The sequence below is a fragment of the Lineus longissimus genome, chromosome 4, assembly GCF_910592395.1.
Source record: "Lineus longissimus chromosome 4, tnLinLong1.2, whole genome shotgun sequence".
Classification (NCBI taxonomy): Eukaryota; Metazoa; Nemertea; class Pilidiophora; order Heteronemertea; family Lineidae; genus Lineus; species Lineus longissimus.
The window spans coordinates 9,658,259-9,685,692 of record NC_088311.1 but is presented as its reverse complement, the minus strand read 5'-3'; the positions used below and the strand labels follow the sequence as shown (position 1 = coordinate 9,685,692).

The window sequence follows — 27,434 nt, the reverse complement described above, 5'->3', positions numbered from 1 at the left end:
GTGCAACGAATGTACATGTTCATGTACATGAAAATGAATAAAATCTTAACTAAAAGCTAAGTCTTATATTCGAATCTTACCTGGGGGTAAACCCCATAGATCTTGTACATTCTATGTGTGGAATAGATTCAATAACTCCTTCTATCACCCGCTGTCTGTGAATCCCTTGTATTGGTAAACCTTGTGTAAATTAAACTAATTCATGAGATGTGATTTTATGGGAATAAAATGCTTTTAATATTGTTTAATTTGTGTTGGCTCTTTAAAGATTGTCTTTCTCTCTCTCTAGTTCAGTAGAGCTTGTCGCTTATTATAAATGCGAGATGCCAACCTCGGCGAGAGTACCATGCGCCACAGGATGTATTGCAAATATGGAACCTGAAAAGGCGAACATTCATGAGACCGAGGCTGTATAGTAGGGAGCTATCCTTGTTTTGATTTGCTCATTGAAATAGACTCCGCTGTGCGATATTTGGAATTTAACCTCATCTATAGCCTAGTTTCGATGGTCAGACTATCCTGCGCTATTTTTAGGGATGAGAGACAAGACCACAATTGATTTTTTAAGCCTTTTAGCAGTTAAATTGTCAATGTTTGACCGCGACGCATCAAAGAATGCGTGCGGTTGTGAATCTGAAATTTAGATTATGTTATTCCGGACAATCGGGCAAGTAAATGGTGAAAAATAAACTGGTGATTGACCACGAACATTTTTTGATAATCGACAAATTAGACAGACTTTGGTATTTCCACTCTTTTCAGCCAACTGGCAGAAAAAACTCAAAACACGCCCCCTATTACCCAATTAGCAAAATTCGAAATTAATTTTTTCATCAAATAATTTCTTTATATCTGTAGACTTGCCACAACAAATATTTTTTCAATACCTCTCCAAATATGTACTTGAGAGTTAAAAACATGCACTCGTCTAATTGATAGGCCTCGACCCTCCAACCTATGAATATTCATTAGTGGTCTTGTCTCATGACCAGACGTTCACCAGGTGCATGCCCTGTGTTATCGGTCAATCATGTGTATGGTGACTAATACATGCAGCATCCTGAACCTCGTGATATTATACTCACAATATATCTTGATCAGTTGCAAAAACCTTTGTGGTCAAGATGAGCATGCAGTTGCATGTAACCTTTGTATTGTCTTCGGCCTTACTATCGCTGAATCGGTAGATGTCGTCCTGGGTACCACTAAAAGGTACCCAGGACCAACCTGGGTACCCCAAAAAGTTACCCAGGACGATCATTGAATGGAGAAGTGGACAGCAGGATTTGAAATGGTGATTGTCATGGTCCAGAGTTTTGAAAGTATAAAACACTAAAACGCTGATAGTATTACTGGCATTTACTTTTTTTAAAGTCGTACAATAAAAACTTGTGCTTAGATATATATGTGTATATACATGCAGAATATAATGGGCGAAGTGTGCTGGACGTATTATTTACAAACAGGACTACCCGTCCTCGTGTCTGTCTGTTGACAACTAAAATGAACAAAGTCATGATTGGCCAGAGGACAGGTATCAAAGCTGAATATGCTGGCGAGTTTGTATTCGGGAGTTTCCGTTGGCTTTTCGGTTCCGATTTCACGTATGATGTGCCGTGATCAGTAAAATGGCGGCAGTAAATGACGCGAGAGAGCAAATAAAATGATAATAAGTATGTATTAGAGAGATGTGGTGTGTTCAACAAATTTGAAAATATTTTGCTTTGAATGGTTGTCATATAAACTGTGCGTCCTTTCCATCAAAGCAGAGGGAGGAGTTGGGGTCAAAGACCGCTTCACCGTTGTCCGTATTGTGATGAACATCGCTGGACAACTTGAAAACCTAAAAACACACTGATTATATATACATGCGTGCAGCATTTTGTTTTGACCACTGTCACATGGATATACATGCTCACTATACATACAGATTTATGTTGGGAAATGATATGGACGACTCGTCCAATTTTACAAGAACAATGATTCTCCAAATGTACATGTAACCTTGGCACTCTTGGATAGTTAAGAGCATTCTGAATAATACCACAGAGATTATCTTCAATTATTTACCAGATGTTGACTTTGCAGCCTCCTGTTCACCTATATGTGCTCACCAGCTCGTAAAAAACTCGTTCCTGTACATTGTTATGCATGTAGAACATGTACATATATGTCTGCATGCATTGCAGTACACTACACATGAAAATGTGTAGGCTAAACTATACAGAACTGAACAGAGCTACATTGCAAACGAGGTATGCTGCAAAGCGCCCTATACACCCAAACGATTTTAATCGCTGCTATGGTGACAAAAATATCTCTGGTCTGCAAGAAAAACCGGTAATCGCTGGTTCTGATATTGATAGCATTCCTCTACAATCACCGATTCTTACTTATAACTTACACTATTGATAAAGATGAGTGATATTCTCCTACCAAGATGTTCCTCATCTGGCCAAAAACAGAAGACCTTCTGTCTACTGGAGAGGTTAGAATCCTTCTCTATTTATAATTACAAGCATTGTGATCGTTATTATTACATAGCCTTTATCACACAAAATAAACCCAGATCCACCTTGCAAAAACTAAAAGATAAAATAAATATTTAAGAAATCAATTGAAAATACATCGTGATAATGGCAGTGGATGAATCAGGAGATATTTTAAAATTGCATTTTAACCCTGCTGAAAACAGGCTATTCCTTTTCTAGATGCACATCTATTTGCACAAGGCAATCCTGGGTATACTGCAGGTAATGATGTAATGTCTGTTTATATCTGTTTGAGCAAAGCCGACCTCGCAGTTCAGCACTTTCTGGATTTGCTCTATTTTCAAGGCTTCAGTTCTGCGTACGTTCGGCTGGCGATCACATCAGGCTGAAAGGAAAGACAGTTAAGTATGCTTTAGAAAGACACGAGGGGTAACCAGTTCATAATTGCTAAACAGGTAAAAATGTATTTATCTGGTTAAGTGAGAACAAGCGTTGTATTCCGTTTAGTATGTGTTTCATTCGATCACTCTGAACATGCCCACTGTGCATGGGAGGACGTCTTGATGGGCGTTTGCAAAGTGTTTCGGAGTTATAATTTAGCCTTCATTTAATTAAATAGACGGACGTTGATGCCTCGAAATGAGAGCAACAGGCAGCAGGGCATTAGAATCCTCTGTAGCATACAAAATACGTAGATAAGACGCCGGTGGTACACCTTTTGGGAAGCGAATATAAACTGACAAAGGGCCTGTTTCAGCCATTCTAACCATTCTCGCCACTCAAAATAGGCCATTATTGTGACCTATTAGCATGCTTGTGACCCCAAATCCACCGTCTATGCGACCTATCCATCTTGCGACCCAAAATCAACGAATCTTGTGACTTCAAATCAAATAGTTTGGCGACCTATCCATTCTTTCGACCCTTATGCTTCTTGGCAGACCAGGTTTATGAACAGAATGATATTGGAATCTGCATTTTTTTGCCTGAGTATATTTCTTTTGTTCGGAGCCGTCGATATGGTTGCGTACATTTTCAATTTGGCCACCCCGATCTAAAAGGCGGATTGAAGGTATGTTAGTCACAATTCACCCGCTTCACTCACAGGGCCACAGGACTGATTAGACGTCCCAAGAATGGTTGCAATGACCCTGTAGCAATTGTTAGTGAAACAACAAAAAATGATACTTCCGTGATGTTCAACTCGGCATATGGGTTTTCCATTTCCTCATAAGCGCCTCCTTCTCCATCTAGTAAAATACAAACAGTATATTTAGCGGTGAAGAACATATTAGCAGGTTGTCTTTAAGCGACACATCATGAAATGCATTACGTGCATACGCGCATGAGTTGTTATGAATGAACAGCATTGAACAAGATTATGCATGAACTGCATCAAACAGGATTATACGCAACAAGTTATTATCTTAAACAAGATTATACACAACAAGAGGTCATCATCTTAGACAACATTATAAAATAAGTTAGTTATCAGTTTTAAGCAACATTGAACACATTTATAGGTAAATTGCCGAATATGTACCTCCATCGCCAGCTGGCTTCACCCTCTTGCTGCTTTCGGATCCAGACTCCTGTTGAAAACCCTTGACCAGTTTCTGTACAATGACTTCTTGAGCCAGGGGTTTGATTCGCAGTTTCTCGATATGTTCTGGCTGCAGCATGGCAAAAACGTTGGCCTTCTTGAATCCATTCTTCGCCAGACATTTGTAGGTGGATTGTGTCACGTCTTTGGAAAGGAGCCACTGCTTGAAATCATCGACTGAAATATCTGTAAATAATGTCCGGATACACATCCACAGTCGAAATATGAATATGGGAAACACAGGGCCACGGGCCAGGTCTTCTCTCCGGCTTTGATAGCAGTGTGGTATATATCAGTCTTTCTATAAAAAGACTCAGTTAGGCAGCCATAGTTTCAACCAGAGTCTTTCAATATTTTCAATTATTAAAAAACTCTCACTAAGACTGGTACAACTTTGTTTGGCGCGGCATATTTTCAAGGACGTTTAAAACACGATTTCGGATTTAAGGCGTCAAGACTAATATTAGGATAATTATATTTTTGCTGACGTGCAGATGAAATAATGTCAAAAAGAGAGATGTTAAAGGAGGACAGGATAAATTAAGATATCAGGTATATTCACCAACCTTCAAATTTCTTTGGGGGATTACCACCATCTAACCCAGGGATTGGTCTTGTTTCGTCGTAGATTACCTCTGCAAGAAAAACGGCCTCTGTATAGCTGTTGAAAGAACGCATCCATATTCAATAGGGCATTCGTTATAAATCCCAATATTATCATCTATATATTTTTTGGAGCTACTAACTTGGTAATTGAAGAAGGCGTTACTGTTTTGCCGAGGTTGCAATGAAAAAAACCTACCCCAGCTGCCAAAGTGTCGTCTCGCCATCAGTGTGCCTACAATTGATGAATGACCTACCTTGGACACGCTCTGGGTCTACCTCGTGGTGAGGTTCATCATACGCTGCCTCGTCAACTCGGGTATCGGCATCTCCTGCAGGATTCAAATTGGAAATATCATGATAATATCTCGAAAGGCGTTACTGTTTTGAGAAAGGCGTTACTGTTTTACCGAGGTTGCAATGAAACCTATCCAGCTGCCAAAGTGTCGTCTCGCCATCAGTGTGCTACAATTGATGGATGACCTACCTTGGACACGCTGCGGGTCTACTTCCTGGTGAGGTTCATCATACGCTGCCTCGTCAACTCGGGTATCGGCATCTCCTGCAGGATTCAAATTGGAAATATCATGATAATATCTCGAAAGGCGTTACTGTTTTGAGAAAGGCGTTACTGTTTTACCGAGGTTGCAATGAAACCTATCCAGCTGCCAAAGTGTCGTCTTGCCATCAGTGTGCCTACAATTGATGGATGACCTACCTTGGACACGCTGCGGGTCTACTTCGTGGTGAGGTTCATCATACGCTGCCTCGTCAACTCGGGTATCGGCATCTCCTGCAGGATTCAAATTGGAAATATCATGATAATATTTCGATCTTTAAACAATAAAAAAAACCTCCACCACAGTTTCGAACTGTTCAATTCGTATTTGTCCGCGCTCAATGTGATATATAATATGAAAATAAATTGTTTAGGGACGAGCGTTCAAACACTTCATTCATTGGTTAAGGGGGAATTCTCGACTCAGAGTCGAAAAAAAGTTTCTTGTTCTTTGGGTTTTTCTTTAAACAAGTCGCAAGTAACTGTAGCAGTTGTGAACGCTAATAGACTAACACACGTATGAGAAACCGCTGTGCAACATGTACAAGGGCATGCATCGAAAGTTCGAGGAGCTGCTTGTCAATGAAATTAGCCTCGCTAAAGAATATTCATCAATGGTAAAGAGCCGTAAACCCGTACCCCTTTTTGGCAGCTGTCTAGGATCATTCTCGTAGAAAGGATCGACTGAGGCATTTTCACCTGTGAATGGAAAATAAAAATGATAATTTCTGTTTTTGATTTACAAAATATACAGATGTTTGGATTTATTAGAAGCTTAGAGGAAATTTGCGCGGCAGTTGCAACCTGGTTATCCTGAATAAACTAAGAGATGCATTTAAAAAAACTGAGAAAATCAGCTGGAAAATTACCACCTTACCTTGAAATGCGCTGTTATCGAAGTTCATATCAAATGGGTCATGGGCAACAGCATCTGGTCCGCCACCAATACCACTATCCATTGCTGAAGCTCCGCGTTTGTTTCGAACTTGGAAGGATCGAAATATTGTTATTAGTTCTTTAATGTGATGATACATAATAAGTTGATACTGAAGGTAGTTTTGACGAGTACCTTACTCAAACTGTTACCTTACAACAACAATCAAATCAGAGTATTTTGTATCGGTTTTCACGCCAAAAAACAACTAGGAGCCGTCGAAGAGAGGCATAGGTAATGTCACTTCTTAACAGCGAGGAGAAACTAAAGTATACGGTACATCTCAGTTCATACGGAATAATTTTAAATCAAGGACATTTGCTCGTCCTGGGTGGTCTTTTTCACTTGTCCATGGCTGTCCAGTAGATTCCCGGTTAAGTGAGATTAGTGTCCAAACGTAAAAAATGCATTTGTGAACGCAGTACACTACTCTACATGTGGCGAATTCACGAGAGGATTTAGGTATTTCTCATTTCGCAAGATTTTGTAAAAACGTGAAAAATAACTGATTACTCTGGGGCAAATTCCAATCATTTTTGAGTCTCATTTAGGTCAGCTTACCTGAAAAGCACGCCTTGTTCCTCCTGTGTAGCACGACAACTACCGCCCCGACCACAGCTATCAGGATGACCACAGCCACAACCACACCAGCTATCATCCCCACATTGATACCAGAAGGAATTAGAACAACATGTGGTGCAGAACGGTAAACCATGTCAACCCCATCAAACACCTCCAAATAGACATCATAACTCGCTATTGCGTCCACAATAAAACTTGCTGTGGTTGCTGTTTGATCTTTCAAGTAGTGATAGCTACACGCCATAGACGATTTCTCTCTCAGACAGTATTTGATCTGGACCTTTGAGTATGATCGTTTCAGGGCTGTCCATGAAACAGTCACGATCCTTCCTTCACGGTTGACCGTGAGCGTGGTGTTTGGGGCACCTGAAGAGAACGGGACGAGAAGTTAAGGGGGAGAATTTTGACAAAATAGTAGGAGAGCCGCAGATATAAAACTGAAAGCAACGTATGCATTCCTGGTTGAATTGCTGTATTTTCTTCTATTGCGGCCCCTTATAGTTTTTTTGGTTGGTGTGTTGAAAGAATTGTTCGAAAGAATAGGCATATCGTTTCAGATGCAGTAGAGAATTCACCTATCGTCTTAACTTCAAGTATATGTCCATAGCCACTGTCACCATCGTCATTGACTGCTTTAACTCGAAATTGGTACATCAGGTTAATCTTCAATCCTGCTATCTTCTGGACCACATCTCTGTTAATACCTGGGTCGGCTATGTTCTTGGCAACAACGATCCAATCTCCGCCAGGTTCTCTGTGCTCTATGGTAAATGTCTGAGGTGTTCCGCCATTGTTGTTTGTCTTAAAGGTAAGAGTCACTGATATGGCTGTAGAATTTACTTTCCCTAAGCAGCATGGTGTCTGCGGCGGTTCTAGAAAATAAATTGAAACTTTAGAAGTATTTTTCAGTGAACGAAGCTGGAAATGAGCGTTAAACTTTGAACACTTGACCAATGCGTTTTGAAACACTTGAACATCACCTTTTAGCAAAATATTGCACTGGGAGGCAATGTATAAAAGCAGGGTGTTTCCATTAGTGTGCGATGACTGGGGTCTGAAAACAAATGAAAATGAATTGTTTTTTTTAAATTTGGAACGCCCAAGACACACTTTTCCGTCCTGTCCCAGCATATCAGCCGTACGATACGACAACCTTACTAGAACGTGTCCCGTACAACAAAAATCTGTAGTTTACATAATCTATATGCAAGCGGTGTGGGGTCTGGACACGCCGAAAATTTATTTAAATACAAATGCAGTTATTTTTGTTAAGAATTTGTGAGGGAAATATTACTGTGTAATCGCTTTGGCTATGAATGAGTAGGCCTACAAGAATTTGGATGGGATGCGAACATCGTTTCAAAATTCAACTTACCAGATGGTTTTAGTTCAAAAACAAAGGATGAAACTCCAACCGCATTTGTCACATTGACTGTGTAACTTCCATAGTCCGAACCTTTCACGGATGTCTTGCTCAACGTGTATGTTGTATCGTCAACCTTAGTTTGGGTGAAGTTTTCACCAATGGCTGTCTTCTGATTCGGGTGGAACCACGCGACATTTGTGGGAGAGGGGCTGGCGATGACGTGGAGTGTAAGATTTACTGCTGTTTTTACTTTGCCTCGGACAGTAAAGGATTTTGGTTGTTCAGGATTCCATTTGGCTCTATCTGTAAGATAATGGAACTTTTGAAGATTTTTCATTGTGGAAGATAATTCTCATCCTACTGCTACCTGTATCATACTCCAGTATGAAATACGCGAACAAATCTACTCTGTCGAGGAACTTCCTTTATTGAGTGGTGGTTGGTGTGTAAGCAACGCCAAGATTGGTGACCGAGAAGTATCACAACGCCGGTGTAATGTGTTAAATGACAGAAAAATTCCAGACCCTGAAACAAAATGTTATCTTTTAAAAGGTGTCAAAATGATCCACAGAAGCAAAAACAATTTACTAAAAAATGCCTGCGTTTGATACCTACCAAAGTCAAAAATCCCGATGAGATTCTTACAAGATTGTCAATTATTAACACGGTTATTAAGATATAATTAGTTTCATGAAAAAAAACCATGGCACTAACTACATTCGCTGCATGATTCCTGAAGCTACAGTAACGATCTTTACTAAGAATCTTAGAAGAATATTGCAAAGAATGTACATAGTTTATGTGTACAAACTGAATATAATTCTTATGAGAGTCCTCTCGAGATTTTCGACCTGGGTATATACATGTAGGTGCGGTATTGCTAAACTTAGAACGGTTTATTTTGTTGAAGAATATGCTGTTAGCTTTTGGTTGCCGTTACAAAAAATTGACCCCATTTCTTCACACCAAACTTCATGACTTGGTGATACTCACAAAAAATATGCATATGATAATACCCCCCATCAGCTGTACCGCCTGGTGAATAGTTGATCGCCTGACAACGGTACATCCCACTCTGTGTGTACGGTATTGATACGATCGTGTAATATTTTGATGTTACATTTGGTATCTCCTTGCTCTTATAAAACCACTTGTAAGTGTACGATGTCGGGTTTCCACCACTTGCTTTACAGGTCAAGGTGAGTGTGTCACCTTCCTTTGCGGAATTCAGAGATGATGATAAAGAAGTGGTGGTCGGTGGGTCTGAAAATAAATGCATCAATAACACATCAATTGCAACGAAATTGCAAGAACTTGAAAGAATTGAGTCTATAGTAACTCCATCGGCCATACAGCAGTCATTATAACGCGTGTTCTCATGAAAGTTAATAACGAAAGGGGCCGTATGATTGTAATATTTTTGTTACGACGTTGGTTGATGTTACAATTAAGTATCCATTCTAACTAACAGATAGCTTACGCTCTAGCAATCATAGGTTTTCAAATAAATTACCAGGTACTGGTACTTACAATATACATTCACTGTGGTTGTTTGTTCCACCGGAAAAAATGAGCCTTCTTTCACTTCACATTTAAACACAGCCATGTTGTCCAACCGGTTTGCTGTCACAGTCAATGTACTCTTTCTAATCATGTCATTGTACTCCCCCGCTCTGCCCGTTGATGTAATCCAAGAGGTCAGTTGCTCCCAGGTTCCTACCGTTCTCTTCCGGTAGAACTGGATGTTAGCCACTGGGTTGGCGCTGTCTGTCTCACAGACAATTGTGAACAGCTTGCCCTCGTGGATGGATGTCGGTGGTCTTTGTAACATTGTTATTTTGTTAGGGTTGACTGGAACAAGAAGGTAAGAAATCGGAACCACCTGAATGAAAGTTGGGCAGAGTAGCTGGTAAAACGCCCTGAAAGATAACTGTACCAATACTGCAGTATAGACAATATAAAACAATCTGTGTTTTCTTAGCACTAGCTAGATTTGTGTCTTTTGTCTAAAAGGGAAAAACTTTAATTTAAAGACGTTTTCAAAGAAGAATGAAAGAATGCGACCTTCGGAGATTTCGAACGACCAAGCGATTCAGCCAACTTTTTACATTTTCTCGGGCGGTGAAAATGAACCTTCTGATTTTCTGTCCGGCGCTGGGACTGAAGATAAGATACCGTAGCGAAGGATTTAAATTGCTCTAAAATTAAGAGTACCGGTATAGGCTTAAATTGGACCTTTAAATTTATAAATGCGTAGTGTGGTGGTAGTTGAAGCAGTTTGTCTCGAGTACCTGTGTCAAGCTTTTATTCAGCGACAATTCAACATCCCCGTGCAACGTATTTAAGTGTTTTCGTTTCTGAATATTTCCCCCCTTATTGTTTTAGTACGCTGAAAGACAGCTCAAAGGATGCCTTTTCTTCTGTTTTCCCCGGTTGAAAAGTCTCCCTTTTGAAGCTCAAGGTTTTTCAAGCTAATGTATGGAAACACCCAAAAATGTTACGCTGTCAATTTGCAAACAGTTGGTTCGGAGTACAATTACATTTATTATAAACATTGCTGTATTATCGGGACTTCAAAAAGCACGACGTGTCATCAGGTGTCCGTCAAACAGTGTCAACTTACATTTAACAAACATTGTAGAGTCAGCATTACGACTCACTTCATGTCCTGTCATAGAGTAGGTCGCTCTGCATCTCACTATTGCACCATTCATGGCTTTGGTCGCTGTCACAGACCACTCACTGATCCTGATCTTCCCGCCATACACACCGTTCCTCACTGAGGATGATATTCTGGAGGTGATGATCCGCCATGATGAGCCCATATACTGATACCACTTTATATTAGGAATTGGGTTACTTTCATCCGTCTCACATGTGAACTTCTTCATTTGACCAACCTGGACAGATGCGGTCGGGTTATTGAGGAAGAAAACCTTGGTATGCGCGACTAAGAAAAAAGTAGGCAGATGACAGAAATAAGATAAACCACAAAGTTTACATGATCTAACGTTCGAACTCGGCCTTCAAATAGTCAAGCTCAAAAAGTCAGAAACTGGCACTTGCCACGAAACTAATGAACCGATCTCCAACAAGCTTGGTATTCGCTTATACGGTTATTATTGCTTGTTATTGAAGATGCAGCTGGAATAACATTAAAATTGTTCGTCAAGAAACTTAAATTGAATGTATCATTTGTTACCTTTATTCAACCTCGGAGGAAAGGTCGGAGTGCGAGTCGGAAGGGTGTACAACCTATCAAATAAGCAACTTACATGTTACACTGTAAGTCTTCCTACTTGAAGTCATGTCCAAAGCGGGATATCCAGTGACCTTGGCTTCGCAGTAATACTCAGCTTTATTGTCTTCTTTAGCCATGACCCTCTCCTGACCTTGGATGACCTCTACCGGTGTACCACCTGACCTCTTGAAGTATAGCTTTACAGTGGGGCTAGGGTTGCCTCCAGAGACGGTACAGGTGAATTTGTCTTTCTCACCAACGTAGGATGAGGTCTTACCAGATGAGACGACGACATGATATGGTTTATCTAGAATGATAGAATAAACGGTAAAATTTCGACAGCTTTGTTTATCATCACGGTGCTAACCCTTAGGCTACTTCGGTAATATTTATATCTCCGACAGTGTGCACCAACATCATTCCAAAGACATATGTTTTTGTCGAGAATGAACTCGGGAAATGGACCAAGACAGCGTTTTGTCTTATCTGATGTAAACAATGCGGTGCCGTGGTGGAATGTGTAGTGGGCCTGGTATGAAAAGTAAGGAGGAGAGCGAAAGTGCGTAACGAGGCGTTCTATGTTTACATCATGAAGGCCGAGTTCGGGCGCGAGAAGTGGGACCCGTGCAGCGGATCGGTACGAAAGCCCAGCAGATTCATTTAAACTTAAAACGCAATATTCAAACCTCGACCTGGCACGTTCGCAAATGTATCTTTGATGTTTTATTCCTCGAAAATGACTTACTTCACTATTGAAGTAAACGATTCAAAATTAAAGTTGAGGTGAACACTGAAATTCTATTTGGAGTGAGCCTTCTGGGTTTTCATATACCCGATTCACCTCTCGTGACGTTCTGACAAATTAACAAAACTAAGACACCTTTACTTGTAAATCAGTAAATGCTACACGACATGTTCATTTTAGACATTACGTACTTCCACTCAAAACTCCTACTCTACCCTCGGGTCGCAGTCGGACTCGGCCGAAGAGGTCACAAACGCCTTCATTGGAGGATGGAATGGAGCCAATTCATTTCAATCAATAGAGCTGTTAAAGTTACTCTAATCCAGCCCATTATACAATTATGTTTTAAGGCCGCTAGATCTAGCTACATATTATAATCGGGGTCTTTCACTTTTGTGCCGCTTTCGGACCCAACTATTCACGTAGGTGCAAACTTCTAAAGGGCCTATATTGTAATCGAAGACACTGAAAATATGCCATCTCTACCTTATACATTAGAAAATTAACATAGATGTGAAAAAATATGTAAGAGAATCTAATTAATAACACAATGTATAAAAAGTGCTCTGGCCGTGACGCACTTCTGATTTCCTTCTTGAGGTTACCAGTGAACCTCCAATGTATTTCATTCATGTTTACTTCAAATTGACTCCACACCGGCATATCATTTCAATGGCCTCACAGTGATTATTGTCTACACCTTCACACACTCGAGCGAGCAATGAATACGTACGGCCTAATAAAAAGATATGATAGAGGTACATGTATTATAATGTTGTCATTTGTCATATAGTGCCATCAATAGCTAACCGCAAACGCTCTGAAAAGGCTGGCAGTTTTAAAGTTAAAATTAAAGTTAAAGTTTTGGGTATATACAGTTTGATATCACCTATGATATAGGTTACCATCCGACTTTAACCTCGGTCTGTCCTGAAATCGTTCAGTAGACTTCAGATGAGCCCTACAATATGAGCATTTCTGACCGGTACCCAGTTATACACCTGAGTGTAGAGAGTATATAGTTTATCGTTGTATTGTAGGTTTACCATGTTATCGTACATGACATCAAGAAAGATTTTGTGCCTAACCCCTTAACTGTCCGAGAAACATGAATCATCAGTTCGTATTTATTGCGACTGTAATGAATGATACTTGCAGAAAAGACCAGTGTCTTGTCACTGTTTGAGTAGATCAAACACCATTTTGTCCCACAAACATGAATATTAACTGCTCATTTTGCGACGGTGATGAATGATAACCTGATAAATTACTTACAATAAACGACCAATGTCTTGTCACTGCTTGTGGCTGTCCCAACAGCATTCCTCGCCACGCACTTGTAGACGCCAGCACTCGCCTTCGTCACATGAAAATCGTAACTCAATGATGTCGTAACTTTTGTACCATCTTTGTACCAGTCGTAAATGTCTCCAGGAGGCGAAGCCAAACACTTTAAGTTGAGTTGCGGTCCAACCGTCACTGGCCCCGACGGGAAGCCGCTGATCTGGGGTGTCCCTGGGGGTGCTGAAACAAGCTAGGTGTCCGCTTTCATCCATTAGATTGGAATAAGCTCTAACTATAAATCATTTTTTAAAAACAAGTTTGCAGCAAGATGGTGAGTTCTGCATTCAAAAAGACTTCCTGGTGATCGATGAATCTTTATCTGAATGATGCATACGTTAGTTCCAAAATAAATTAATCTCAAATGAGAAAACGGTTGCGTCCGATATCGAATTCGGGATACCCAGTAGCAAACCAGCTCTAATAATTTTGTACCACCTCATATTTCGCCAGTTTCTGATTTACTATATTCCTGGGCCAATATACGAGTACCATGCGGTACTACCAAGCATGATGAATAAAATGATAATATTCTTGACACTGTGAACTGAAGAACCGGACGGATATATACATTTCTTTAAACTGAGACTAGAGAAAGATTACCTTGCACAACTGGCCTTACTGGTTTACTTGCGCAGCTTAGTCCAATATCTCTACAAAACCAGTATGCAAAATCTTCAGGCTGAGCATTGGTTACTTGTAGATTGAAGGTGTGTGTCTTAGATGACCTGCTTGGAGGACTGCAACTACTCCAACTGTAGCGTCGGTCATTTGAAGGATGACATCCCTTTTTGTTTGTTACTGCTTCATCTGTAGCCGCAGATGAAGCATATATCCTCTTTAACCATTTCACGGTAAATCCACTTGGATTCGGTATGTTACAATTGAGAGTGAATGTACTTCCGATAGCAGGTTTAAGTGGTGAGACACTGACAGTATACAACGAGCCTGAAATGCATCGTAGAAAAAGAAAGAACATATTATGTAAAGTGACGAATCGACAAAAAGGTGAAAGTTCCGAAATTGAGTAAGATTTCATTAATGCATGCCATTCAATAGTCTATAATCGTGTGATGGCGTTCTGACCATCCACCAGAAATATCATTCTGAATAGTGCTTTCTCTTGTCAAAACATAGCGAAGGCAATAAGTTCCGGGGTTGCAACGCCCCCCTTTTCGGAAAAATCATTGAAATGGACTTGCAAACAGGCTCCGGCTACACAAAAACCAGCAGTCTCAAGATTGTAAAATGAAACTCACATGGTATATAAACATACAAATCTCCCCATTCACTGTCTCTTGTCCCCGCAAAATTCGTCGCTCGACATATGTACTTCCCACTGACAGGCTCCTGAGCTACACCATAAAAGTATTTCCAGGCTGTCACTGGACTAAAGACATACATTTGACTTGTACCAATCGGGCCTTTTGGTTCCCAGTTCTCTACACCATTAGCAACCGAGTATCTGTACCATTTATACGTGATGGTCCCCGCATCAGGTTGAGACGCATCGCATACGAGTTCACGGTATGATCCATTAGCAGCAGGTTCAAACCCAGACAAAACTGGAGTCTTTGGTGGAACTGTAATATGTTAAAGGTATAACGGCTTTTGATTTCTCTAAACCATTCTTTTTATATAATGGCAAGTTTACTAACTAAATAAGGTATACACTGATATTCCAACATGATTGATTTAGCAGGTTCAGCATAATCAGCTTTTGTAAATTGTAAATCCCGCCACCTGCGAAAACGAAAATCACTCGTCGGCCAGACAGGAAGTGACGTCATCTCAGGCATCTCGGGAATATCAGAACCAAACAAACATGGCGAATGCATACAGCGAAAGCGATTCTTCATCAATTTGTAGCGATTGCAGTACTTCATCGTCTGCTCTCAGCCAATTTCTTGCTGCCGATTACGATAGTGGTGACGATGATGAGTTATTCGGCGATGTTGGGGATCCAGAGTCAGTTCCTGGACCGATAGACTGTCGTGACCAGCATGTTGGAGACGGAGGCCATTATTTTCAAGCACTGTCACCCACTGAACACTATAATAAATGAAGAGCCTACCTACCTACCAGTACCATCGCCAACTAGGCCCCTATCTACCGGTACCGTATACCAGGGACCATATTCACAAAGGCCTCATGACTTTACGCAGTGCATGAGCTATTGTCCGTTTGCGGGTGTCCTTTTGTTCAGTACCAACTCACAAAAGATTTGCGTGGACTTACTTCGTGAACAAGGTCGACCATGTCATGATGTACTGCTACCATGACACTGCTTATTAATCTCATGACTACAATGTCACTGTCACTGATATGATAAATACAGGCCTATATTGCTATCATTTCAGGTGCCACTGCGACAACTGCCAGATCCAGCAAAGAGGATGAATGTACGTGCTGCCACGAGATCCAAAGGGTCCAAGACAAGATGGCAGAGATAGAGGTCGAGGGGACGACATGTATCATCCAACACCCAGTTTGCCTGGACCATCATGTCCTGCAGGTGGCCTGGCTTCAATACAGACAGCAGTATGGTCGGGCAGCATATGATAGGCCGTATGAGAAGAGGATGCGGCACATAAGCTACAGACAGTTAGCGAGGTGGTGTTGGGGGTTTCTGGGGCGGGATGTCCGTGTGGTTTTGCCATCATGTGCAGTCAGTCGGACAAGGGCACAGTTCATGCCCCCCCGCCCGGACTCGAGGAGGATGCTGAATTCAGAGGTTTTCATCACGGGGACTCTGACTAGACACTGACTATAGGGACTATGAAGTACAATGACATTGACGAACAAGAAAAATTGTGTTCAGTTGCATGTATTTGTTAATCTGTACAAAATTTTAAAGTTTCAAATTTTAAATACATTGCTCATATAAAATGCCAATACTGGTGATGTTATGTTTGTTAAACAGGACCTGTACAAAATCAATGATGACTATGCCCAAGGCCGGGCATGCAATTTGTGATAGCTTCAACTTGATGATCGTCAAACCAAATATGCTCCCACCACATACAGTTTACACTGGAATCTAGAAGTCCAACACAAGTTATTTCCCCACATGCTCCACGTAGCGTTTTCCACTCCGGTATCTGTTGATGGCTTCCTGCTTATCCAGATGTTCGAAGGCGCTGGAAAGTGGGGGTGGGGGTTCTTCATTCTGACAGATTTCTCCAGCTCGGATGATTCTGCACACCTCTTTCTGAAGTTCAGTCACATAGTCTGAAAAAAGACAGTTGTTGTGGTGATGAACAGCAATTACTCAGCGGTGACCTAGGAAAAGGGGCTGGTCAATATTTCAAATTACATATATGTGTTCATTTGAAAACTGCCAGCACATTCTAATTACAGGATGTTTTGAAGCCTTTCCCCATTCACTTGAAAGACTGGCTAGGGACACTTTTCATGGACCACCCTGTAGTATTACCTTGGAAATGGTACTCATCCGCAGGGGAACATCGCAGATTCCTTCACCTGGCCTATTTTTTAGAACAAAATAATACAGACTTACTGAATGTGCACTTGGTCAGAACACGTTTCACTGAAAAGCCTCCCTTCTTGAATTTGGGGAATAAAACGTTGAATTGTTCTGCCCCATTCTCGAGTTTGGCTTGGTCCCTGCCACTGTTCTCATTGAAGTGGAGTCCAGCTAACTAGCCTACAAGTAGAAACATATTAACATGTGAATGTGAGCGGTCAGTTTGGCATAATTATGTATGCTTATGCTTATGTAGTCTTTAAAAAACTACATTGATGGGTACAATAGTTGATAGTTGAGTGCCAAGTGGAACTGTCATATCCATTGTCAATTGAACGAAGTCATACGACACATCACACAAGACTGATGGACCATGCCTGCCTGCGTGCAAGGCCCTATGCATATGCTAAATATGTCAATGTCAGGCCTGGCTTATATTAGGCTATATAACCATGTACATGCCCACATCACCTGAGTATTCAACACAATAACATTTCGATAACTACAGAATAGCCGGGACAGTAGTATGATTATGTACACTCTGTCCCTCTGTACATTATGTACACATTCCTATCATTTAGCACAGAGAGTGTCCCGGGTATTCTTCAGTTGCTCCGCGTCTACGTAATAGGAATTTATTAGGGCTATAGAATCAAAATATGCTTACTTCTTCTGAAAACCACTTTCGTTCTGGGCAAACAATAATCATGCTACTTCAAAACAATCGTCAGTGAAGTGTTTTGAACACACTACGGCCGAAGTGTTGGTCGGTTTCGGATCCACGAAGTCCACTCTCGTTGTTTGTACAAACTTCACCCACTGACGTCGAATTGCTGTTTTTTTCGGGAATGAATGCTTCGAAAGAGCACTCGATGCATCGGCCGTGGCACTACAGCCGAACAAAACACATCTATTCACCATATCAATTGATATTTCGTATGATATCTCAAGAAACTATTCACATGCAAATGCACTGCACCGTCCGCCATGATATTCCTGAGAGCGCTCGGTCTTCCTTTGTTGTCGTCATCGCCGAAGATTCCCGAAGATTCCCGAAGATTTTCGTTTTTATTGGATGGGCGTGGTTTGGGAATAAAAGTTGAAAGAAAACGAACCACATTGCTTGAAATCGATTTTTTTAAAATTAATTGTTGTCTTAATGCATACTTAGACCTTCTAAACCGACATGTTGGTGCCACTCAGTTATACCTTTAAGATATAAGATAGCAAAAACTATAATAAACAATAGTTTTTATTAGCGTTGATGATCTTCTAACCCATCATTTTAATTTCTTCGAATACTTGTTGGACTTTTAACCCATTTTCTATTTTGAGAGAGAAAGCTATTCGACCGAGGCAGCCCGTCGGGTAGCCGGCATGGTTATTTTTGGTGTCAGACCCGACGAGGAAGTCACTATTGACAAAAGTTTAACTGTTGATATCTAGTATTGAGTAAAAGATTTTTATCCGGTGAGCTGATTTGATCTGCAAGTATAAACAGGCTACTCACCAATAAGATGGACATGGGGTATCACCGCGGCGAAGACACAACACGCTAAGAAATCGAAATCCATGCTAGTTTATTTCCATGCAAGATTGACATTCATCGTCATGTCGCCATGTTCCTATACAATTGTGCTAGTCAGGTCACATGGTTTGGTTGACTTCGCCCGGGCTTCATTATATAGGTCAATGTTTCGTCACTGTGATCTCCTATTACATTTATAAAATAAATGCAAGTTGTTTTACGATTCTAGACATTTATTGTACGGGTGGCCTACATCGAAATCCTGCGCAACGCTGAACTGGGCCCAGTTCAGCGACCCGGAAGATTTGATCAAATCTTCCGGGTACGTAGCCCAATTCAGCGCTTTATAAAGCCATATTCGATAGGTTTTGTTGGCATCATTAAAAACATCGGTCTAACAATTATCAATGTCTCCATGCTCAAGTGGTGGTCAAAGCATGCTCCAACATTGTTCTGATTTTGAAAAAAAAACATCGCTTTATATGGGTCTCAAGAAAAAAGAACTAAAAACATATCAGGATAAATTCAGACCGTACACACAACAAAGAGTGCATGCGGTTGGTAAAGTGCATTTTAAAAAGAACACACCGCCGATATTTGACTTCTCTCTCAGTCTGATATGCGTAGCGTCTGTTTCATAATTTTGCGCCTTACCTCGGCTCACGGTTAAAATAATTCTGGCCTAGCTCAATACGCGGTCAATTTTCTTTAAAGCCCGCTCGCACCTATACCTTAATTCCCATTGTTGTCTTATCGAAGGCATATCATAACCTCATAACATCGACCCTCACGAAACAGTTTCTATGTGTGACGATAGGCCTATATCTGTAGGGTAAATAAACCTTCATTCGACATTCATAATTGAAGACAGCTCGTCTCAAACGGCCTATTATGGACTTCAAGTGCACACGATTTCGTTTTGTATTCAGATGAACGAGTGAAAGTTTAGAATCACAAAGCCCACTACGCAGGTTTTATATTTGATATCGTTAAAAAGATCAACTACGTCTTTGCCCGATGGCATGTCGCCAGGTGTGGTGTATTTTGTTAAGGTGAGTTGGCTTGCGACACCTTTGTCGTCCAAGTACATGCAGAGCATGTTGTATGAAACCGTGACATAGATGTCGATGTTGAATTGCCATGAAACCTACGCAATACAAACTACACATGAAAGACAAAATATTTGTCAAAATATTTGTCAGAGGAGAATCGTTCATTGCCACCCTAGTGAAAGGGTGCTATACTTTTTTCCCCCTAAATGATAAAAAACACTATCATCGTTCAATGTAGTAACAGTAGTGTATATGTATGGTTGTCTACAAAGTCGTAAAATTGGGGAACATGCATGGAAAAGAAGGACCTAAAAATAAAGGCAGGATATTCTATGTTTGAAATGACGTTAAGATGTTTAAAATAAAGTGGTTCAAAGAATAACGAGAACGTGGACAACTTGAACTGTAGATTATTTTGGATGCTTCAAGGAGAATTTTATTTGATGGCATTTGACAAAAATATCAATCCCGGGAATTTGTGCACTTATACTTGAACATTTCAATATGAACGACACACTAGCGGAAATTATGAAGACGTTTTCCCAGCCGTGAACGTGGGCGATTGCGTGGAAAACCACTTCGTGAATGTTCCGCTGGTACACAAACCCCGGTTTGGAGCTAATGCTTCTATTTTCATGAAAAATGTTTTTTCGCAATCTGGATATTTTCACAATCAAGCTTTCAAAGAATGTCTCCGTTGATCACTGTGACAATATATTGAGTTCATGTCTCAGAACCCCTTACTTATCTAGCTAAAAACATAGAAGATTCTCCAAATTAAGCCAGCCTAAATAGGTGCCACTTGATACGATAGTTAATGTACATTTTAATCCAATTTATAAGTATTGATTCTCAGAGAAATTGTGTTATAAAGTGATAATAGATAAGCTAAATATTTTTGTGCTATCGTCGCCAAACCAGAACTTTTCATTATATTTGAAATACTCTGGCCAAACGTGACCCGCAGACGAGGAAGAAATGGCAGAACCACCATTGGACGATTTCATAATGCGAGCGGCCGGCCTTCCTCGAAAACGAAATAGTTTTATCTGGAATATATGAACTTAACATTGGCGATTTCCTCAGAAGGAAGTATACATTAATGTACATTTGAATAAAGAGGGTATTGTCGAAGAAGAGTAACGTGTTTGAGTACGAGGAAAGGAAGTCTAGCGCGCTTTTGGGTTTTCTCAAAGCTGCCGTCTTTGTATAATATTGTATACCCCGCTTTTCGGGTTCAGTAAGATAGGCTTGCTGAATAGAGCATGTGTTCGTCTTATCAATAGTCGTTCATGTTCTTTCGGCTCGTTGGCAAGAACTCCCTGGTTCGAACACCACAGTCAGCGTGCGACTGAAAATGACTGAGGCAGGTCTTTTTACCTTACATGCCTTATTCCACCCAGGTGTATAAATGAGTACCGGTAGAAAGGTTTAGGTTGTAGCACCAAATGGGCAGCTCATCTGAGTTCTTATGCAAGGTGCAGAATAGACCGGAGTTGATGTGTGAAGTTAGATGCGACCTCTACCGCCACCGCTACCGCACTGGCAGGTGATACCACCCAAACTTTGGAAAATCTGATTAATTTGTTCATTTACGTAGAGAAAGACGTTCAAGCCTGCATTATAGGATCTGTCGACTATTGTTAAAAAGTTATGTGATTAATATTCATCACACAAACCAGTCTTACATGAAGCAAATACCCAGTTGTAATAGTATTCTTTGATCCTTTGGCTCTATCTAGCTATATAGCTTGAACAAGTAGTGAACAATAGGGTCGGACTATTCATAACAGGTACTAAATTTACTTCCACGTCGGTACCAACAGTTCTCGGATACTTGTAAACATGGCCTGCCTGATGCATTATATGATATCATATTACATGTATATTGATAACACAATGTCAACCATATATCTACTATTTTAGGCCCTATTCATGGGATATAATGCACACGCACATGATACACACAATGTATCATCAATAAAATCTGACGTGAATTAAATCTGCTCATTCGACTGTTTCGGCTTTTTCGAGAACATTTGTAATCTCCCACCAATCAAAGCCAAACCACGTGGCCTTGGGGACTATAAAATGTGGTTATAGTATAAATGCAGTGTTTTCATAAATGTTCTTCATAGAGTTAGTCTACATTTTCTCCGAGTCCGTCTTTGCAATCGCAATCGCAAAAGTAATGGCCTTTTCACTCGATCTACGTAGTTATCTTCTTCTAATGCTTTTGATACTCGGAGTGCCAACAGGTAGGTTGATCCTTCGTTACCAGAAATCCATCTCTTTTGGTTTTACTCAAAATGTAGAAAATTATCCAACATTTTACTAGGCGGAAGAGAAAGTCTACACCATCAGACGCGCAAAAGGTCGAAAATCTTTGATACGATGTGAATCACATTTTCTTTTAACAGTGTCCCATTATAAAACGCATTCAGGCACTAAATCTCTGGCCTCCTAAAAAGAATAGGAAGTGACTATTTGGCAAGCCCGGCTCACCAAACGGCGCCTTTTTTCTGCCCTAGATGGAGAGCCGAACTCATGCATATTCAACCATCCAGGAGCTCATTATCATTCGTGGCAACACGGTCAGCAACACTGGAGTTACTGTGAAACGCCTTTAGAAATGCACACTAATGCATTTAACATGCTTATCAGTGAAATCACGTTTATGACTTTTTTTGTAAATCCATACAGACATGTACATGTACATGCTTCCTCATGGATTATTGACCAAAACCCGAGTTTAGTAACAGAAATTGAATCGAGAGCGCGAAGTCGGCCATTGTTAAATATGCGCATATAAATTCGAATATGACGTCACTGCTCTCTGATTGGCCAACATGTTGTAACCTCTCCGGCTCGCCAAAGAGGGTAGTATTTTTTCCCTGTTTGGCAAGCCCGGCTTGCCGAACAGAGTTGATTTTTAGTGCTGTTTGGCAAGCGGCTCTCCAAACAGGACAAAAAAAGATGCCTGTTCGGCGAGCGGCTTGCCAAATAGACCCGGCCAAAATAATATTTGTTTCATCACAATGCAACTACTAACATAATTAATGCCCATTGAGATGCACCTGCTCATAACTTCGCAAAAGCAATATGCTAATGTCAAAAATATTTTTGTTGCAAAGGTAACTTTAAACTGTGTTCTTTACAACTGTTAATCAAGCTTGCTCTCTTTTCAGTGTTCTCAGCCATCGCAACTATCACCTATGCTACGTGCGCCCCCGGCAATGGCCAGACATACACAGAGTATTGTACGAATGCCAAATCAACTGATTGTTGTGACTTTTCTCTTATGGTTTTTCCTACATTAATAAAAAGTGGGCGATGTTGTTCTCGTCAAACATGTACCTCTACAAATCGTGTGCCCATTGCCGAAGTTTGCTCGTATTATACCAATTCGTATTGCTGTCAGAGGTTTGACGATCCATACTCGATATGGTCCACGTGCTGTAATTGGCTACATAGTAGCTACCAAAAAAGCGAACGCGTCTCTAAAAGCTCTTTCAGTTCTAAAACAAGCATGTCAAAAATGATGAGCAGTTACAAAAGTGATATATTGAACTATATCAGCAGTCTTAACGATGCAAGTCAGGCCAGTTCGAACAGCAGCTTTTGGGGTCGATACAGCAGTTCCCGCGCCAGCCAGAGCAGCTGGGATAGCTATGTCAGAAGCCTGAGAGGCAACGTGGATGACATACGAAGAAGTATCAGTGATGGACAAACAAGCAGTGGAAATGAACCTAGCGGGTGAGTATCTGTCGGTTTTATTTTCATGTATTGTCCTAGTTAATTTTTTTAGCCATTTTGAAATTTCATCAACAGCGGTGGGAATAGATAATATAGTCTTAGATCACCCCCGACTTACTTAGTCGTCCCCCCGACTTAATAAGTCGTCCCGCCCAGAAAAAGAAAATCCGATATCCTTCCCAGTCACCGTACAAAAGTCACCAAGGAGCGTTGATTAAATATCATCAACAAATAAATGTTAGTTTTTGTCACCAGCATTATAATTCTTTGCCATATCAGTCGTCATCCGGGCATCTTCCGGGTCTAAAACTCCATTGTATGTCATTTCTGGTTTAATTGCGATTTACCTGCGACCCGAGTCTGTTGATGAGGAAGGAAGGAGATCGAGATCGGCCCCCATTTTGACAGTAATTTTGACATTTTGAAATTTTAGTGGTGGCATCACGGAAGTGGAAGGTGCCATCTTTGCAGTAATGGGTGTTGTCTTCCTCGTCTTGGTGATCGTCCTGCCGATAGTTGTTGGCGGAAAGGTGGCAGAGAAAAGAGTCATGAAGCTACTTCAGGAGCACGCGGACAGACGGAACACCGAAGCTATGGCAGTGCCCTATGGTCAGTATGTCGCCCCAAACATATTTGATTTTGAAAATCATTAGAGAATTTTACGGTCTAACATTGTATGTGAATGAACGACGATCTTTTTTATCCAATGAAAATAGTCCGTCCTTGTTTTCCGACGGCCGTGCGCGCAAGACAGGATTTCAGCACTCTTTGAGCACTACTGTCGATAAGGCAACACCAATTAAATTTCGTCACAGCCTTGAATAACACCGGTCTTAATTCTTTGTTCTCATGTTTCTAACCATATACGGTTGTGTTGAACAGCATCATGTATAATGAACCTCTTCATATTTCAGTCTACGTAAATGAAGGGCAAGAACCTCACGGATTCGACGACCATTCACCATAAAGACGACATAGTGGGAAAAGGGAAAACGTCATTTGTCCCGTTTAAGCACATGATTTCTAAATTTCAACAAATTTGTTAGTTACATATTTTCTTGTAACTCTCTGAACGTCGCACATCAGGAGTGAAGATCTCGCGGTTTTAGGGGGAAATTAGCTGTAGTTTTGATTGTCTATGATCATCTTTGTACAAATTATCTTTAGATGCAAAGCTCTACCAGTACAACTACAACTTCGATAAAATGTACATATGAACATATTAGAATATAAAATATTGTTTTTTGTTGTGCAGCTTTGTAGAACTGACCTTACTTCCATCAATGCAATGTATGGATATAAACAACTTGAAGAAGATACTGGACATTCGCTCCTACAAATTGTAATAATACAATTTCGAGCAAATGAGAATGAATTTGTTGACACAGCTTATTTACGAGAGACACATCGCCTGCTCTTGCAGTAACATCTTGTATGTATACAAATTTGTAAAACGCTTCAAATTTTGCCAATAAAAACATTAACATTGCACAGTAGACCAGTCTTGTATGAATACAACTTTTGGGTCGAAAGTCCCAAATGTGTAGATTATGGTGGCTGTGATATATAATTTGGCCTCAGAAAGAACTGAAACACTTTGTGCCGTGTCCCGGGGGCCTATTTGACGCAATACTCGACGCTATCCCCCTCACTGTGTAGGTTCCGCGTACCGGAAGTTGTCTATTTCGGTCATCGTGTTAATGCTGAGGGTCGCGCGTGTGTACCAGAGAAGGTGGACGCTATTTTGAAAGCAAAAACGCCAACTAACGTTGCAGAGTTGCGCACTTTTCTGGGCATTGTAGGCTATTATGGGGCCTACTTGCCAAACTTGTCAACTACGTTTTCGCCATTATATCGTTTACTCCGTGGCGATGTAACGTGGGAGTGGACTGATGACTGTAATAAAGCGCTAGAGCAAGTGAAAAAGGAACTAACTAGTGATCGCGTTTTGGTGCACTATGATACCAAGAAGGAGTTGATATTAGCGACAGATGCCTCGCCCCATGGTGTGGGTGCGGTGATCTCGCACAGAATGAGAGATGGGTCTGAGAGACCTATTGCTTTTGGTTCACGTTCTCTATCGGACAGTGAGAAAAATTACGCGCAGATTGAGAAGGAGGCGCTTGGAATCGTGCATGGTGTGACTAAGTTCCATAAGTATTTATACGGACGGAAATTTGAACTTTACACTGATCATGAGCCACTGACTAAGATCTTTGGGCCACACACCGGTGTGCCCATACTTGCCGCGTTGCGCCTACAACGATGGGCATTGATATTGATGGCGTATGATTACACCATCCACTACCGCAGATCCGCCCAGAATGCAAATGCGGACATGTTTTCCAGGTTTCCGGTGGATAGTGCACGTGTCGCTGTTGAGAGACCGGTAAATTATTTCAGTCTGGCCGACGAGCTGCCAGTTGCTGCGAGGGACATAACGGAAGAAACTCGGAAAGATCCAGTTATGTCACGTGTGTTCATGTACATTCAGAATGGCTGGCCAAGAGAGCTACCTGACGGTAGTCTGCAGCCATATTGGAACCGCCGTGAGGAACTCTCTGTAGATCAAGGATGCATCTTGTGGGGGTTGCGCGTTGTCATACCCCCTAAGTATAGACAGAGATTGTTGTCAGAGCTACACCATGAGCACTGGGGTGTGGTTAGGATGAAGTCTATGGCGCGTGGTTACTTGTGGTTTCCACTAGGAATCGATCAGGACATTGAGACTTTGGTGAGTGCATGTGACGCTTGCCTGGCTATGAAAGATAAGCCAGCCCCAGCACCACTGATTCCGTGGCTGTATCCAACCCGTGTTTGGCAGAGAGTCCATATTGACTTTGGATACTTTGAACGTGTGAATTACCTCATGTTGATTGATTCATACAGCAAGTGGGTGGAAATCGAGTTGATGAAAACGGACACCACTGCTGAGAAAACTATTTGTACACTCCGTAGTTGGTTTGCGCGTCCAGGTCTTCCAGGAACTTTGGTTTCAGATAACGGGCCTCAGTTCACTGCGAGTGAATTTGCCGATTTTATGCGCAGAAACGGAATTCAGCACAAGTTGGTACCGCCATATCATCCCCAGTCAAACGGCGCAGCTGAGAATATCGTGAAATCAGCTAAGAACGCGTTCAAAAAGCATTTTCTGGCGAAGAGAAAGGACATGAGCGACGTCGTACCCCTCAGCAGCGCGTTGATAACTTCTTGTTAACATATCGTACGACACCCCATACTGTGACGGGGTAAGCCCGGCTGAGTTAGTGTTCAAACGTCCGCTGAGAACACGGTTCTCCTTGCTACGTCCAGATCTAAACAAGACTGTGACTGATAAACAGGACAAGATGGTGAAAAAATCATGATAACCGGGGTGTGAAGGCACGAGGTTTTGTCCTTAATGAGATTGTGCGCGTGCGCAACTTCCGAAATGGAAGGGAGAAATGGCTCCCAGGTCGTGTGGTTAAGATTCAAGGACCACAGACGTACATGGTTGAGGTTGGTGGCCGACGTAGGTTTGTACACGTGGATCACCTGCGCCGCAGTGGAGAACTGACATTGGGAGCACCAGTAGAACCTGAGCTAATCATGCCAGACATGCCTCTGGTACAGCCTGAGCGTCCGGCTCCGGTTCATGCACCAGTCCCAGTGATACCTCCAGCAGGACCTGCTCCATTGCCTGTTTCTGGGAACACCGCTGTTGCCAGTCCAGCCCCAGCTCCGAGGAGGTCTGCACGTGTGAGAAAACCACCTGAACGTTTGATTCAACATTGTTGAAGGACATAGCCCATTTGTGGCATTTGTTGGTTTAGTAACATTCGATAGCTTACCCTGTGTGCGTTGTTCACATACATGTATACGGTTCATGAGACATTTTACAGTAATTAATAGGTTGTGACCGTAGACACTTCCAGTTGCGTAGTATAGTCACTTAGTTGGTTATATGTTTAGTTTGTTTTTTTAAGCTCGGGTGTTTGAGCTATGTTCTAGTTTGACCGTGTTTATAATACGGACTAGTTAATTACTTTCTGATAAGGAGGGAGGAATGTGGTGTTTGTAGACACACCCGTTATACAGTCGTAATAGTCGCATAATATGTTCTGTAGTTTTTCGTTGTCTTCTGTAAGCCTGGCGCGATGAGCCAG

At 41.3% G+C, this 27,434-nt stretch overlaps 3 protein-coding genes and 1 long non-coding RNA gene across 6 annotated transcripts; 2 read left to right on the top strand and 2 right to left on the bottom strand.

Moving 5' to 3' along the window:
* Positions 1-1,357: 1,357 nt before the first annotated feature.
* LOC135486000 (synaptogenesis protein syg-2-like) lies at positions 1,358-18,579 on the bottom strand. 3 transcript variants are annotated; one of them, XM_064768440.1, is made up of 20 exons: positions 18,464-18,579; positions 14,726-15,049; positions 14,070-14,414; positions 13,401-13,649; positions 11,415-11,687; positions 10,763-11,089; positions 9,670-9,990; positions 9,133-9,402; positions 8,149-8,442; positions 7,349-7,645; positions 6,753-7,139; positions 6,135-6,242; positions 5,897-5,956; positions 5,417-5,491; positions 5,186-5,260; positions 4,956-5,030; positions 4,662-4,730; positions 4,036-4,281; positions 3,685-3,742; positions 1,358-2,878 (listed from the first exon to the last, which is right to left on the bottom strand). In XM_064768440.1, the coding sequence occupies exons 1-20, from the start codon at positions 18,525-18,527 to the stop codon at positions 2,833-2,835; spliced, it is 3,963 nt and encodes a 1,320-aa protein (XP_064624510.1). In that variant the 5' UTR covers positions 18,528-18,579; the 3' UTR covers positions 1,358-2,832. The 3 variants fall into 3 exon arrangements, with proteins under 3 accessions (XP_064624510.1, XP_064624512.1, XP_064624511.1); XM_064768442.1 differs by having other exon boundaries at positions 7,478-7,645; XM_064768441.1 differs by lacking the exon at positions 5,186-5,260.
* On the bottom strand, positions 16,288-17,896 carry LOC135487217 (uncharacterized). Its single transcript, XR_010446788.1, has 3 exons — positions 17,621-17,896; positions 16,987-17,133; positions 16,288-16,697 (listed from the first exon to the last, which is right to left on the bottom strand). It is a non-coding gene; the product is annotated as an uncharacterized LOC135487217 (long non-coding RNA).
* Positions 18,580-21,668: 3,089 nt separating the features above from the next.
* LOC135486605 (uncharacterized) lies at positions 21,669-24,785 on the top strand. Its single transcript, XM_064769539.1, has 4 exons — positions 21,669-21,791; positions 22,722-23,289; positions 23,723-23,898; positions 24,204-24,785. Exons 1-4 carry the CDS (start codon positions 21,725-21,727, stop codon positions 24,254-24,256), a joined length of 864 nt encoding a protein of 287 aa, XP_064625609.1. The 5' UTR covers positions 21,669-21,724; the 3' UTR covers positions 24,257-24,785.
* A 536-nt stretch (positions 24,786-25,321) lies between these two features.
* Positions 25,322-26,506, top strand: LOC135486019 (uncharacterized protein K02A2.6-like). Its single transcript, XM_064768472.1, has one exon. It carries the CDS (start codon positions 25,322-25,324, stop codon positions 26,504-26,506), a length of 1,185 nt encoding a protein of 394 aa, XP_064624542.1.
* Positions 26,507-27,434: the final 928 nt, after the last annotated feature.

Excerpts from the sequence above, each read along its gene's own strand:
- LOC135486000 (XM_064768440.1), bottom strand. The coding sequence starts at position 18,527 with ATGGATTTCGATTTCTTAGCGTGTTGTGTCTTCGCCGCGGTGATACCC. Across the intron at positions 7,646-8,148 it reads TTTTGAACTAAAACCATCTG|AACCGCCGCAGACACCATGC; the intron begins GTAAGTTGAATT and ends TTTATTTTCTAG. Across the intron at positions 2,879-3,684 it reads TATGCCGAGTTGAACATCAC|GCCTGATGTGATCGCCAGCC; the intron begins GGAAGTATCATT and ends TCTTTCCTTTCA.
- LOC135486605 (XM_064769539.1), top strand. The coding sequence starts at position 21,725 with ATGGCCTTTTCACTCGATCTACGTAGTTATCTTCTTCTAATGCTTTTG. Across the intron at positions 21,792-22,721 it reads GATACTCGGAGTGCCAACAG|TGTTCTCAGCCATCGCAACT; the intron begins GTAGGTTGATCC and ends CTCTCTTTTCAG. Across the intron at positions 23,899-24,203 it reads AGCTATGGCAGTGCCCTATG|TCTACGTAAATGAAGGGCAA; the intron begins GTCAGTATGTCG and ends TTCATATTTCAG.
- LOC135486019 (XM_064768472.1), top strand. The coding sequence starts at position 25,322 with ATGAGAGATGGGTCTGAGAGACCTATTGCTTTTGGTTCACGTTCTCTA.